Source organism: Somniosus microcephalus, chromosome 11, assembly GCF_052327205.1.
Source record: "Somniosus microcephalus isolate GS21.2 chromosome 11, FLI_Smic_1.0, whole genome shotgun sequence".
Classification (NCBI taxonomy): Eukaryota; Metazoa; Chordata; class Chondrichthyes; order Squaliformes; family Somniosidae; genus Somniosus; species Somniosus microcephalus.
In genome coordinates this window covers 193,812,263-193,828,183 of record NC_140997.1, presented here as the reverse complement: position 1 = coordinate 193,828,183, position 15,921 = coordinate 193,812,263, and the positions used below count along the sequence as shown (strand labels likewise).

Here is a 15,921-nt window from a genome sequence, read left to right as displayed (position 1 = left end):
TCTTCTCCCCGCGGACACTGTTCAGCCCTTGAGCCCTGGCTGTGCTCTGCGCGTTTTTTTTTCTGTGCGCCTTTCCCGTTTCCGCCGCTCGGTCCTGAACCCGGCTGCTGCTTTACCCTCTCTTTTTTTTTTTTTTTTTCCTCGACGCCGCTCGGTTTTCAACCCCCAGCTGTGCCTCTCTCTTACCCCGTTGACGCTGCTCGGCTTTTTCTCTGCCGTCGGTCTGCGCTGTACCTGTTGTCAGTCTGTTGCTGGATCATCGTGGCTGGGGAGCCAAGCCCGGCTCTCAACAGCCTCCCCTGCGATGTTCACTCTCTGCCGGATGACTGGGCGGTTGCTCGTGGTCGACGCCCATGCTTCTGGCCTCGACTTTCTTCCACCGCCCTCCCGGAGCGAATCCTTGAAGGGAAATGCAGAGTTGCAGGTAGATTCGAATCGACACTCGTTGCCACTGTTAGATCCGTGATTCTGAGAGTATGATGTTTTCAAATAACTACATGGATGCTGTAACTTAACAATCAACAGGTGTTTACTGGAGTAGGGTAGTCTCAAGACTGGGGGTACAGAGGCATGCTCAAGGCTTATATACAGGTGTGGTCACTGCCGGTACTACAGTATACAGGAGCTGTAAAAGTAGTTCTCTCTTAAAGGTACATACACTACACTAACCACTGCCCCTTGACATTCAACGGCATTACCATCGCCGAATCCCCCACCATCAACATCCTGGAGGTCACCATTGACCAGAAACTTAACTGGACCAGCCACATAAATACTGTGGCAACAAGAGCAGGTCAGAGGCTAGGTATTCTGCAGCAAGTGTCTCACCTCCTGACTCCCAAAGCCTTTCCAACATCTACAAGGCACAAGGCACAAGCTAGCGCGCTCTCCCTGCTTCGGGCGGCCCGCTCTCGCCGCTCGCTCCCGCAACCGGAGCGAGGTGTTCGGCGAGTCGGGCGGAGGCAGTGCAGCGCATCGGTACGCAGCAGCAGCCACGTTGACCCGCTGGAGCACGTTGGCCGGCTGCTCCTCAGCGGGAAGGCATTCCGGGAGGAGGGGAGCCGAGCATGGCGGCCAGAGGCCGGACCGGAAGCGGGAGAAGCAGGCCCGGGCCGTCAGACCGTGGAGCTGGCGACGGTGAGGTGGAGGCCGCGGCGACCGGAGGATGTGGTCGGCGAGTCGGGCGGAGGCAGCGCAGCGCATCGTGCAGCAGCAGCAGCCACGACGACTCGCAGTCCGACTGGGAGGAGGGGAACCGGGAATGGTGGCCAGAGGGTGAGCGGGAGAAGCAGGCCACCACACGTGGAGCTGAGCCGGCAACAGTGAGGAGGAGGCCGCGGTGATGAGGAGGACGGAGCGGCTGAGGGACATCGTGCTCCCACTGCCACTGGATGCCAAAGAATTGACTTTCTGAACACGGCGCTGTAAAAATAGCTGACGTGTCCCTACGGGGAGTAAGCATTGCATTGTACTAGTACATATGGCAAATAAAATTGAAATTGAAATTGAAATTGTAAGGAGTGTGATGGAATACTCTCCACTTGCTTGGATGAGTGCAGCTCTAACAACACTCAAGAAGCTCGACACCCCCCAGGACAAAGCAGCCCGCTTGATTGGCACCCCATCCACCACCGTAAACATTCACTCCCTCCACCACCGGTGTACCATGGCTGCAGTGTGTACCATCTACAAGTTGCACTGCAGCAACTCGCCAAGGCTTCTTCGGCAGCACCTCCCAAACCCACGACCTCTTCCACCTAGAAGGACAAGGGCAGCAGGCGCATGGGAACACCACCACCTCCAATTTCCCCTCCAAGTCACACACCATCCTGACTTAGAAGTATATCGCCAATCCTTCATCGTCGCTGGGTCAAAATCCTGGAACTCCCTACCTAACAGCTCTGTGGGAGTACCTTCACCACACGGACTGCAGCGGTTCAAGAAGGCGGCTCACCACCACCTTCTCAAGGGCAACTAGGGATGGGCAATAAATCCTGGCTTTGCCAGCAACGCCCACATCCCATAAATGAATGTAAAAAAAGAATCATAGAAAGTTGTATTATACATATCTTCTATGGCTGCATATCCAGGTGAAAACACATGACAATAAAGAAATTAAGATTACAGTAACTCTCAATGGCAGAATTGAACTTTAAAAATAATGGGGTAGATTTTCATCTTCATCCCTGAGCTCTAATCTGTCAAAATGGATTGCTTGGCTTTATAGAACTCACCTGATTTTCATTCCATTGATGCTAATGGAATGAAAATGGGGAAAGTTCTATAAAGGACAGGCGATTCACTACCCCAGATTACCAACCAGACAATGAAGATGAAATCTACCCCAAAGTTTCTGAATCAAGATCCCTTTTAAAAGCTAATCAATCAGTTGATGGCCCAGAAATTCGGGTCTCCACGGGTGAGTACGCACGGGGTACTCACCCGTAGGCCCAATGGAAGTGCCGGTTTCCTGCATGCACTGCGCATGCGCGGGAAACCGGCACTTCCGTTCCCCTGAAAGCAGGGGTTAAGCGGTCGAACGCATGCGCAGGAGAGGCTGTGCGTGCGCATCGAACTTAGGTATTTTTGCAGGTTTTCCCGGGAGGGTAAGTCTGCAGAAGTTACATATTTAAAAAGCCTGCTTTTTACAAGGTAAGTGGTGAATTAATTAAAATTAAAACATTTTTTCCACAGGTTTATTATTTTTAAATACTTTAAAAAAAGGTAAGTTTATTTTTAGCCCCGTTAGAAAATAAAATTAATTTTTTCAAAAATTTAAATTATTGTTTAAAATAGTTATTTCATGTAATTTATAGTTTACTAGCTGGGGAGCCCCGCGTTGCGAGGGCAATTTTGGGGCGCGAGGGCAATTTTGGGGTGTTTGGTCTCCCTGCCCCTGTGTGTCCCCCCTCTCCCTGTCATGTCCTCTCCCTGTCCTATCCCTCCCTCCCCTCTCTCCCTCCCCTCCCCTCTCTCCCTCCCTCCCCTCCCCTCTCTCCCTCCCTCCCCTGTCTCCCTCTCCCCCCCCCACCCCTCTGCTCCCCCGCTCCCCCCTGTCCCTCTCTCCGGCCCCTCCCCCTGCCTAGCGCCTGAGGTCCGGTGCCGTTGCTGAGGTCCCCCGCGTATCGCGCGGCTGATGGACGGCTGCTGCGTGAGTGTGGGAGGCGCATGCGCGGTGAGTGCGGGCAGCGCATGCGCGGTCAGTGCGAGCGGCCCGCGGGAGCCGGCAAGGCCGTTAGCGAGTGGGAAACTTCGGGCGGCGCGCCCGCGCTCCGTCCGCGACACCTGAGAGGGGGAAGTAGAGAGAGACAGAGAGGGAAGAGGAGAAGGAGAGAGAGGGAAGAGGAGAGAGGGAAGAGGAGAAGGAGAGAGAGGGAAGAGGAGAAGGAGAGAGAGAGAGGGAAGAAAGAGAGAGAGAGAGAGATAATTTTTTTCAGCTTCAGGCCCCGAGTCCCCCCTGCGCGAGGGTGAGGAGGAGGAGGGGGGGTTGCTAAACACAATATAAAACTCAAATAAATTGTTAATTAATTGCCTAACACATAATTGAAATATTTACCTTAGTTCCCTAACACACAGAAAGTGTGGGGGAAAAAATCGTGGAAAATCAAGATGGCGGCCACTCACCTCGGTTCAGAAGGATAAGGCCCGCCCACACACGCACCGATTGGTCGACCGGTCAGGTCACCGAAGCGTAGGATTGGTCAATCGTCGAGTCACTCGACACTCAACTGTAGGGAGACCTCGACGTCACACGGTCGCTAATGAGATGCTAATGAGCGGAACGCTGAACGTTTTTGGGATACCGCGGGCGGGATTTTTGTCCGGCCGAAACGTAAATACGCCTATGACCGGTCCGGAATCGCAAGCTTTCTTTTGAGGCGACGCGCGCGTCGGTACGCTCTGTAACTTCCAAACGTATAGAGACCAGGCGGACAGACAGACAGAAGAGCCGCTTTATATATATATATTTTAAAAATGTGATTTAAAAAAAAACTTATTTGAAGACTTAGTGATGTTTTGGGGCCCATAGTATTTCTAGGTTTTGACAGCTCTTCCTGTCAAACTTATGAATGGAGCATTCCCTGCTCTGATTGGCTCCCCATGGCCCACGTGATCCCAGGAGATGCATCGAACTAACTGCGCCCCGGGATACGCATGCACTGCGCGCCAGCAGCTGGAGCAGGCCCAGGATCGGAATCCCACGCAGGCCCACAGCTCAACGGCCGGCGCGGTAGGTAAGTGCAGGCCAGGGGCTTGCACCCGCGGGAAGCCTCCGACCCGAATTTCTGGGCCAATAAATCTATGATTATAGGTAACATGCTTTTGCTTTGTTCTATCCTTACAGCATATTTTTATTTAAACAGTGAATCCTAATGATATTATTCAGGATACTGACTTGAAAATGTTAAGAGTTTGATGGTGTGAAAGCTTTGGATCAACATACACAATTGATTATAAATGATCCGCTGGGTTCATGACCATCTGCACTAATGATAATTGAGCACCCGTATAGACTGTTTCATTAATTCAATCTAATACCCCTAGTTTTATTATTCGCAATCATTGTTGAAACAATATTGAAATAATTTGATGAAATAATACACAAGGATGTTAATGTTGAGCACAATTCTTATTTTGATTTTTAAAAAGGGTGCTGATGGGGAATCTCCCTCTAAAATAATATTGATGTGCAGCAACATTTCACAGCAATATCATGGGGTCAATTTTAACTGGTGCAAGCATGCTGTCTGCCCGATGTCCTTGGCATGAGGCCCAAACCATTTTGAGGGCCAAGTTTTATTAGCATACGATCACCGAGCTCAAGGGCAGAACCAGTGCTCACTGGCAACTCGCCAATCAGGGTGGGTGGGAAATCTGGGGGCTGCTCCACAGAGCTCATCCAGAAGTAATGAGTTCAGGGGAGGGAGGCAATTGCAGTGGGGGGTGGGGGAGCAAGGCACAGATGGGGAGGCAGCAGGCCAGAAAATTTTTGTGGGTCCAGGTGGAGCATTTTTTAAGTGATCTTTTTCTGAGTTGCCAGTAATGGTCACTTTAAAGACATGGGGGGAAAAATTCGGTATCGCCCCGTTTGGGGCGCCATTATCGGCCGTGCGCAAAGTTTAGCGCCTGGCGCTAATTATTGTCTCCGACAGCAAACTTGGCTTTTATCGCCCCTGGAGGTGATTGGAGCGCTAAATCAGGCGCTTCACATCTGTCTTAAGGCGCAAAGGCCAAGGAGCGAGGCGCTACCTCACAGCGCTGGCGAAGCTCATGTGATGTCAGTCAGTAATGGAACACAGACACACTGGCACTGGCCAATTCTTAAAGGGGAGTTCTGACGAATGGTCATCGACCTGAAACGTTAACTCTGTTTCTCTCTTCACAGATGCTGCTTGACCTGCTGAGTTTCTCCAGCATTTTCTGTTTTTATCTTAAAGGGGAGGGTTGATCTTGCTCTCCATCCACATCCTGCTCATTGCAGCCTTGAATTTCGGCCTGGAGAGACCTGTACATCAAATCTGCTGGAAAGAACAATGGAGAGACCCAGGGAAAGAGCTCAGAGTGCAACCCCCACAGTCTCTTCTAAATAGATACAAGGAAGGGCAAATCAAAATGAACCTGCAAAGTGCTGCTCAGTATGCAAAACTCCTTCACACAGCGTTGAATCTCTCCAGAAGTCTCTCTCTCTCTCTCTCTCAGAATGCGTGGTGCACAAATGACACCAACAAAAAAAGGCAGGAAGCAGTCGCCTTTAAATAGCGCTCCCCCAGTCCCTTTCTGACTGCAAAACGCTCCCCTCAACCTGTCGTTGCTAGCGGCAGGCGGTAAGGCAGGGGACACCACTCAATATCCGGTCCAGGGCACTAGCGGTGCGTTGCGCACTCGACTGACGTCACGATCTGCCGGCGCAAGAGATCGTGGCGGCAGTGTTTAGCGCTGCCGCAAAATGTCTAGTTAATTTCGTGAGCGGCGCAAACATCGCCGCGCCCGGGCGCTAGTTGCTTTGTGCCCCATTAGTGCCCTCTTAAGGCGCTAACGGGAGGCGCAAACAACTGAATTTTTCCTCCCATGGTCTGCTCTACACCTGCTACCAATGGACGGTGCGCAGCGAACACTCCATCCATTGGGACCTCATAATTGCGTTGCAATCCTATGTATGTCATAGGACCCTGATTAGTGCATTGAAAGTAGGCTCCCACCTGAAACAGACAAGCAACTGGGCAGCCAACGTGAAGGCTCTAACAAAAGCGGGAATGGAACAGTGTGTAATGCACTAATATTTTTTGGCCCGCTCCCGTTGTCCCGTTCCCAGTGGGCGGAGGCTGTGAATATCAGCCCCTTCAAATTTAAAGTGGTTATTGTTGTATATTAACGTTCTCAATTACCTGAAGCAGCAGTACTGATGAGCTAATGCACTGTGAAAAATTCATCAGTGCAATAACCATACATTGGCCGGCATTTTCCCAGTCCCGAGTGTGTGGGTTTGGGGGCAGGTCAGCAGTAAAAAAAAAAAAAAATCGCCAAAATTGCCAGCACGTCGGGAACCCGCCATCATCCCGCAGACTTCCACATTTAAATCAGGCGCGTTACCAGCGCACCACGGACCCTCTCGGCAGAGGCGGCCAACCTCATTGAAATACTTAAATGCTTGTTGGGAGACCCTGAAGAGGCTTTTTAACAGTAGATTTTGGCTTTAACTGCTTGAGCACAGGATTCACGTATCTCAGGAACCTCGCCTGTGAAAGGGAGGTGGAAGCTCAGTGGTCATTGTGCAAGTCCATTAATTGACAGCCTGGTAAAATATATAAATGCGCCCACATTACACCTGATTACTTGGCTAATGGAAAGGCTCTTGCCGATTCCATTTTGTGCAGTTTGCAGGTCATTTCTGCAACCTCGGAACCCACTCTCACCACATTGCTACTCACTATCACAACATTGAGGGATTGGGCCTCTGGATCTCCACTTTACCTGCCATCTATTAGATCAGCATGGGTGCCACTTATGCTGTCTCACCTTGGACCTAAGAATCGGACCAAGATGAACCCCAGCACCAACAACACCAGCCACACCAGCAGCAGCAGCAGCTTTCTGCTCAACGACCTGATGCTCCAATGGAGCGAGGGGGTCAGCGCAAGGCAGCATCGCGCCGGAGGTGATGCCCCCACCACAGGGTATACAGGCAGAGGATGAGCTTCCTGGCCATGACTGCGCAGCCGTGCTTCAGGAGGCTCAGGCTATCATACCAGGTCATCGCAGACAGTAGCTTGCTGGAACAAGACCTGCTGCCCAGAGGACCAGGTGGACATGCCTTACCAGTGGCTGACAAAGTCACTACCACCATCAACTTCTTCGCCTCATGCTCCTTCCAGGGATCTGCAGCAGACATTTCCAGGATCTTGCAGTCGGCCGCCCACAGATGCATCACTCAGGTGACCGATGCCATGTTTTTTTTAAAATTCGTTCATGGGATGTGGGCGTCGCTGGCAAGGCCAGCATTTATTGCCCATTCCTAGTTGCCCTTGAGAAGGTGGTGGTGAACCGCCTTCTTGAGCCGCTGCAGTCCGTGTGGTGAAGATGCTCCCAAAGTGCTGTTAGGGAGGGAGTTCCAGGATTTTGACTCAGCTACGATGAAAGAATGGCGATATACTTCCAAGTCAGGGTGGTATATGACTTGGAGGGGAACTTGGAGGTGGTGGTGTTCCCATGTGCCTACTGCCCTTGTCCTTCTAGGCGGTAGAGGTCATGGGTTTGGGAGGTGCTGTCGAAGAAGCCTCGGCGAGTTGCTGCAGTGCATCTTGTAGATGGTACACACTGCAGCCATGGTATGCCGGTGGTGGAGGGAGTGAATGTTTAAGGTGGTGGATGAGGTGCCAATCAAGCGGGCTGCTTTATCTTGGATGGTGTCGAGATTCTTGAGTGTTGTTGGAGCTGCACTCATCCAGACAAGTGGAGAGTATTCCATCACGCTCCTGACTTGTGCCTTGTAGATGGTGGAAAGGCTTTGGGGAGTTAGGAGGTGAGACACTCGCTGCAGAGTACCCAGCCTCTGACCTGCTCTTGTAGTCACAGTATTTATGTGGCTGGTCCAGTTAAGTTTCTGGTCAATGGTGACCCCCAGGATATTGATGGTGGGGGATTTGGCGATGGTAATGCCGTTGAATGTCAAGGGGCGGTGGTTAGATGCTCGCTTGTTGGAGATAGTCATTGCCTGGTACTTGTATGGTGCGAATGTTACCTACCACTTATCAGCCCAAGCCTGAATGTCGTCCAGGTCTTGCTGCATGCGGGCATGGACTGCTTCATTATCTGAGGAGTTGCGAATGACACTGAACACTGTGCAGTCATCAGCGAACATCCCCACTTCTGACCTTATGATGGAGCGACGGTCATTGATGAAGCAACTGAAGATGGTTGAGCCTAGAACACTGCCCTGAGGAACTCCTGCAGCGATGTCCTGGGGCTGTGACGATTGACCTTTGTGCTAGGTATGACTCCAGCCAGTGGAGAGTTTTCCCCTGATTCCCATTGACTTCAGTTTTACTAGGTTCCTTGATGCCACACTCGGTCAAATGCTGCCTTGATGTCAAGGGCAGTCACTCTCACCTCACCTCTGGAATTCAGCTTGTTTGTCCATGTTTGGACCAAGGCTATAATGAGGTCTGGCGGAACCCAAACTGGGCATCAGTGAGCAGGTTATTGGTGTCTAAGAGCTGCTTGATAGCACTGTCCATAACACCTTCCATCACTTTGCTGATGACTGAGTAGACTGATGGGGCGGTAATTGGCCGGATTGGATTTGTCCTGCTTTTTGTGGACAGGATATACCTGGGCAGTTTTCCACATTGTTGAATAGATACCAGTGTTATAGCTGTACTGGAACAGCTTGGCTAGAGGCGCAGCTAGTTCTGGAGCACAAGTCTTCAGCACGATAGCTGGGATGTTGTCGGGGCCTACAGCCTTTGCTGTATCCAGTGCCCTCAGCCGTTTCTTGATATCACGTGGAGTGAATCGAATTGGCTGAAGACTGACTTCTGTGGTGGTGGGGACCTCAGGAGGAGGCCGATATGGATCATCCACTCGGCACTTCTGGCTGAAGATTGTTGCAAACGCTTCAGCTTTGTCTTTTGCACTCATGTGCTGGGCTCCACCATCATTGAGGAGGGGGATATTCATGGAGCCTCCTCCTCCCGTTAATTGTTTAATGGTCCACCACCATTCATGACTGGATGTGGCAGGACTGCAGAGCTTTGATCTGATCTGTTGATTGTGGGATCACTTAGCTCTGTCTATAGCATGCAGCTTCCACTTTTTAGCATCCATGTAGTCCAGTGTTGCAGCTTCCCCAGGTTGCTACTGCTTTTTTAGGTACACCTGGTGCTGCTCCTGGCCTGCTCTTCTACACTCCTTATTGAACCAGGGTTGGTCCTCTGGCTTGATGGTAATGGTAGAATGAGAGATATGCTGGGCCATGAGGTTACAAGTTGTGGTGGAATACAATTCTGTTGCTGCTGATGGCCCACAGTGCCCCATGGATGCCCAGTCTGAATCTATCCCATTTAGCACGGTGGTAGTGTCACACAACACGATGGAGGGTACCCTCAGTGTGAAGATGGGACTTCGTCTCCACCATGACTGTGCGGTGATCACTGCTGTCAATGCTGTCATGGACAGATGCATCTGCGACAGGTAGATTGGCGAGGACGAGGTCAAGTAGGTTTTTCCCTCGTGTTGGTTCTCTCACCACCTGTCGCAGGCCCAGATTGGCAGCTATGTCCTTCAGGACTCGGCCAGCTCAGTCAGTAGTGGTGCTACCGAGCCACTCTTGAAGGCCCCCCCCCCCCCCCCCCGAGTACATTCTGTGCCCTTGCTACGCTCAGTGCTTCTTCCAAGTGATGTTCAACATGGAGGAGTACCGACTCATCAGCTGAGGGAGGTGGTAATCCGCAGGAGGTTTCCTTGCCCATGTTTGACCTGAAGCCACGAGACTTCATGGGGTCCAGATTCAATGTTGAGGGCTCTCAGGGCCACTCCTTTCCAACTGTATACCGCTGTGCCGCCACCCCTGGTGGGTCTGTCCTGCCGGTGGGACAGGACATACCCAGGGATGGTGATGGAGGAGTTTGGGACATTGGCTTAATTCTGTGGTATGAGTCTGTGAGTATGACTATGTCAGGCTGTTGCTTGACTAGTCGGTGGGACAGCTCTCCCAATTTTGGCACAAGTCGCCAGAGGTTGGTGAGGAGGACTTTGCAGGGTCGACAGGGCTGGGTGTCCATAGCCAGTGCTGAGGTCAATGCTGGGTGGTCTGTCCATTTTTAAATTTTTTTATTGTTTTTCGTAGTGGTTATTTTTACAACTGAGTGGCTTGCTAGGCCATTTCAGAGGGCAGTTAAAAGTCAACCACATTGCTTTGGGTCTGGAGTCACATATAGGCCAGACCAGGTAAGGACAGCAGATTTCCTTCCCTAAAGGACATTAGTGAACCAGATGGGTTTTTATGACAATCCAATAGTTTCATGGTCACCATTACTGATACTAGCTTTTTATTCCAGATTTATTTAACTAACTGAATTTAAATTCCCCAGCTGCCGTGGTGGGATTTGAACTCACGTCTCCGGATCATTAGTCCAGGCCTCTGGATTACTAGTCCAGTAACATAACTACTATGCTACCGTTCCCGTGTTTGTCACGTCAGCCAATTATGTCAACTTTGTCACTGATGAAGCCAGTGTTACTGAGCGGGCACTCGGCATTGCAGCTCTGGTTGGCTTCCCACAGGTGCAGGGCATCATCGCCTGCACACATGTGGCCATCAAGGCACCCCACATCACCCAGGAATGTTTGTGAACCGCAAGAGCTTCCAATCCCTCAATGTGCAGCTCATCTGCAACCATAAAAAGATCATCATGAATGTGTGCGCCAGATTTCCTGGCAGCTGTCATGACTCTTTTGTGCTGTGCCAGTCCACCTTCCTTCAGCTCTTCGCACCTCATAACAGACTTACTGGCTGGCTACTTGGAGACAAGGGCTATTCACTAAAGACGTGGCTCATGACACTCTTGAGGAGGCCCAGGAGCATTATAATGAGAGCCACATGTCCACCAGATGTGTCACAGAGCAAGCAATCGGCATGCTAAAGATGCGTTTCAGATGCCTTAACAGATTTGGAGGAGCCCTTCAATACACACCAGCCAGGATCTCCGTCATTTGCTGCGCATTGCACAACATAGCGCAGCAGCGAGGATTGGAGTTGCAGGAGGAGCAAGGTGCAGAGCGCACTGCCTCTTCAGAGGAGGAGGAGGAACAGGTGGAAGATGATGATGAGGAGGAGGAGGAGGAACCTGAGGTGGAGATTACACTGGCAGCAGCGCACATTGCTGCCTGGGAAGCCCGGGGTGGCCAGATTTACTTAACTTGCTCCAATGCACCTATATGGCTGCCACATGCTGTACTCAGCTTCCCCCCACCCCCCCACCCCCCACCAACAACAACCCCATAAAGCAGCCCTACGATGACCAAGCCATTCCTCTCACCCAAACGGCCATCGCTCGAGGTTAAGTAATGTCTCACCATTCACTTCAAGTGACAAGGCCACTTCCCAGGTAGCAGGCAAAAATGGACAAGACCAGAAAGTTGTGCAAAGAAATAAATTTATCTGGGTCATAAATATAACTGAAACTTAACACTAACATTTGTTCATACAACTATATGCATACCCTTGTGCATCTAGGATTGTGTCTTTTTTCTTTTCAGAGTGCTTCTATGAGGTGCATCCCCTGTGGCTTCAGCAGAGGTAGAGGAAGGCTGCTCACTTCCCTGCTGCGACTGCTTAGACACTTTTGGCAGATGTCCTCTGGGTTTTGGAGCCTGTGATGGCCCCACCAAAGACTGCTCCTCCTGTGACTGTGCAGGGGCTGACTCGGCCATCGGGATCCAAGGAAGCATGTGGGGCTCTGACTGAGAGGGAGGCAATGGGGGAGAAGTGGGAGCACATTGAGAAGAGTTCCCACTTCCATCAACCCTCTCAACATCATCCCTCTCATGGGCCACCCGCACTTCCCTGCTACCAAGGAGCTGGAGAGCACCTTGCTGCACAGCAGTGGGCCAATGAACGCCCAAGTCTGCGTTTATATATGTTCTCGAGATGAGGTCTATGATCTGTATAGCTGTTTTGTTATGCAGTGTAAATGAGAACCATTAAGAATCAAAGAACATTTTTTAATAAACTGTATCTTCCTTACTTTCCATTTGTAATGCAGAGGTCCAATAGGTAGGTGTATCTGACTGTGTCCATAGTCGGAACTATGATGTCCTGGACTTTTGTTGTCTTATCACCCAGAGTAATATTTTTGATTGCTTCATTCCAGTGGGTCCAATGTCCTCTACCTTTAAACTGATAAAAACATTGCAGATTTAGTAAGAAGCAGTTCACAGTTCAAATTAACAATCACTTTGTGTATATTAAATCAATTTCACATCACTTTGTTTCAACAATTTCTCTTGGTTTTGTTCACCTCCTCAAAATATGCACAAATACATATTTTTAGGGATGTTTCGACCTACAGTTGTGTCTAGCTGGCAGTGAGGGTCCCCTACTGCTCTGACAATGATACTGCTCTGTGGAATCGCCAGTGGCAGATGTATGCACTGTAAAGAAAGAAATTGGTTCACCAGCTTCCTTACATGCCCCAGTATTGTGTCTTGGGGAAGTACTATAAGGTTCACAGAATCATAGAATCTTACAGCACAGAAGGAGGCCATTCGATCGTCGTGTCTGTGCCGGCTCTTTGAAAGAGCTGTCCAATTTAATCCCACACCCCAGCTTGTTCCTCATAACTCTGCAAATTAGTTCTTCAAATACATGTCCTTTTGAATATTCCTATGAAATCTGATTCCACCATCCTTTCAGGTAGTACGTTCTAGATCAAAACAACCCTCTGTGTGAAATAATTTCTCCTCATTTCCCCTCTCGTTCTTTTGCCAATTATTTTAAATCTATGACATCTAGTTAAGACCCATTTGCCAGAGGAAACAGTTTCTCCCTGCTTGCTCTATCAAAACCCTTCATAATTTTGAATATCTCTATTACGTCTTCCATTAACCTTCTCTGCAGAGAACAATCCCAGCTTCTCCAATCTTGCCACATCACTGAAGGCCCTTATCACTGGTATCATCCTGGTAAATCCCCTCCAAGGCCTTGACATCTTTCCTAAAGTGTGGTGCCTAGAATTGTACACAAAACTCCATCTGAGGCCTAACCAGTGATTTGTAAAGGTTTAGCATGATTTGCTTGTTTTTATATTCAATGCCTCTATTCACAAAGCCAAGTATCTCATAATGTTCCAAATATATATACTTATAGCACAAAGTTAGATTCCTAGGCCCTTAGTTGCTTTCACTCCTGGACCGCCAGATTGCGGGGATGAGGATATTTGCAAGACTGGGGTTGGTGCACTGTGCCTGCCCTGGACCACAGGTCAGAATGTCAGAGAGATGCCACATCACTCCGAAGGCTGAGAGGAGGCCCTTGAAGGACTCAACAAAAATCTTCAGTTTCACACCTTCTGCCCCCAATAGAGCAAACAGGTCCCTTGGGGAAGGTACTCAATCCCTTCTGGGATCGATTATCTTTCCCTTTGAAAAATGTTGAGTCCTGCAGAAGGCCCCGAGTTCCCCATAAACCATATAAGGGTGGAATGGGTGGAATTCCCCAGGGTATCCTGGAAACTCCCCTTGACATGGGGGAACAGATGTTCCTTGCCATTCTTAGGCAGAAATCTTCATTTCTGCCCTCCCCAAACCCAGGAATCTCAAAGTTTGCATCTGTAATCATATTGGTTTCTGGCAACACAACTGCACTACAGCCAGGCTGCTCTAGGGATCTGTACTTTTTAACTCTTAGGCTGTAATGTTGTTTGCCAAATAAAATGCTTGACTGAAAGTATGCTTACTGAGAGTACAATCACTATGTTCAATAATACCATTTATATTTAAAAAAAACCTACATCCATGCCTCACCAGAGAAAAAATTGGATTTAAGAATGGTCACTCCAGATTCCCCTGCTGACTAATGTAACTAAGTATTGTAACAGGGTCTAGGATGGTCCCAGCTTTGATTTCCAGTCTGTGTTGAGTTAGCTGATCTCAATCAAGGTCCATCAATTGGCATCAATAGCCCGGGGTTAGGGAGAAGAAATCAATCACAATTTCTGTTCCTGATCCCTATCCAGTAAGTGTGCAAGAACATCAGGTGAGGACATCGGACTCCACTGTCGATATCCCTGAGGTCAAATAGCCTGCTGACACGACTGTCAAGTCTCGAGCGATGTACCAGAGGATGTCCAGCATCCCTGGAATTAAATCCCAGCAAGGAGTCAACACCTTTAGGAGAAAGGATGTGAAGGAGAGAAAACTGGCAAGAAAACTTTAAACAATGGTCACTCTTTCATCAGTGCCTACTGCACATGAAATAGCTACAAAGGTAGTGTGATATTTTCCTGTCATTTTGCATCCTCATTATTTTCAATAAGGAACTTGATTTGGATAAGTTTTCTAAGCTGTTGGTTCAGGGACTAGAATAAAGCCATACCTCATATATGTAGTCATAGACAAATCCTTTTTCCTCAAAGGGACATTCCCATTTTCCCACAGAAACTGGTATTGGTGGATATGTAGATTTTACAGACACAATTTCACGCATGAACGCATCAAACATTTTTCGACCCTCTATGTCACAGGTTGCACCAATTGACCAAATCAAGGAAAAGGCAAAGGCAGCCTGGAAACAAGATGCAGTCAGGTTTCATTTTTGAGAGGCAAGTACAAGTATCAGACTTGTATAAGTGCAACAGTACAGTAAAGGATATCACACCTACAATTTTTACACCAACTTATTACTGTGGGGTAAATTACAATCTATGGATTAAGGCTACTTAGTCCCAAAATAATGTTAGTTCACAAATTCCAACATTGGTAACATGGTGAAAATCATTGATACCAATGGATTAGACCAGGTATACAATCTGCGGTAAAAAAAGAAATAACTTGAATTTATATAACGCCTTTCATAGCCTCAAGGTGTCCCAAAATGCTTCACAGGCAATTAAGTACTTTTGGAAGTGTAGTTACTGTTGTAATGTAGACAAACACACCAGCCAATTTGTGCACAAGGTCCCACAAATAGTAATGGCATAGGTTTTAATGTTGTTGGTTGAGGGGTAAATGTTCACCAGAACACTGGGAGAGCTTCCTCCCTCTTCTTCAAAAAGTGCCATAGGATTTTTTATGTCTGCTTGAGCTTGGTTTAACATCTCATCTGAAAAACAGCACTTGCGACAGTGCAGTGCTCCTTCAGTACTGCACTGAAGTGTCAGTCCAAATTATGTGCTCAAGCCTCTAGAATGGGGCATCAGCACACGACCTTCTGACTCAGAGGTGAAAGTATTATCACTGAGTTTAAGACTGACACTAAATGTGGGGGTGTGGTGATTATTCTTGTTTTATAAGAAGCATTGTAATTGGTTGCCTGTTTTCCTGCCTTGAGATATATGCTGTAAACTTATTGGTTAGTTGATTCCATGTGACCTGTGGTGGCCATCTTAAATTCAGTTTTCTACAGTTTGGTTGAGACTGGGTGCTCAACATGTACTTGCTGGTTTTTTTAAGGTTAATAAAGCCTAGCTTTTGAAAGGCAATCTACTCTTTATTTCAGGGGGTGAAGGGGCGAGGAAGCTTGGCATGCACCTGTAGTAGGCATAGGCTCAATGCATCAATGTAAGTGAGACAGGAGGAGGAGCTACCAGCTGTCCTATTGTCAGCTGGGCACCTGAAGAGTAGGGTGCCGTGACCTACCACCAGACTGCTGCTGATAGGAGTGTCCTCAGTGGTCCCGAAGCAGGCAGAAGACTAAAAGGTGAA

The 15,921-nt window shown here is 48.9% G+C and overlaps 1 protein-coding gene across 1 annotated transcript in view; it reads right to left on the bottom strand.

Annotated features, from left to right (window-relative positions):
• The window catches only part of dnah12 (dynein, axonemal, heavy chain 12), a 429,714-nt gene that overhangs the window by 222,018 nt on the left and 191,775 nt on the right, over positions 1-15,921 (bottom strand). The window contains exons 35-36 of the mRNA XM_086001602.1: positions 14,594-14,782; positions 12,246-12,397 (exon numbers count right to left, since the gene is read on the bottom strand). Of these exons, the coding sequence (XP_085857728.1) occupies positions 12,246-12,397; positions 14,594-14,782 (341 nt within the window). The remainder of the gene's footprint in view (positions 1-12,245; positions 12,398-14,593; positions 14,783-15,921) is intronic.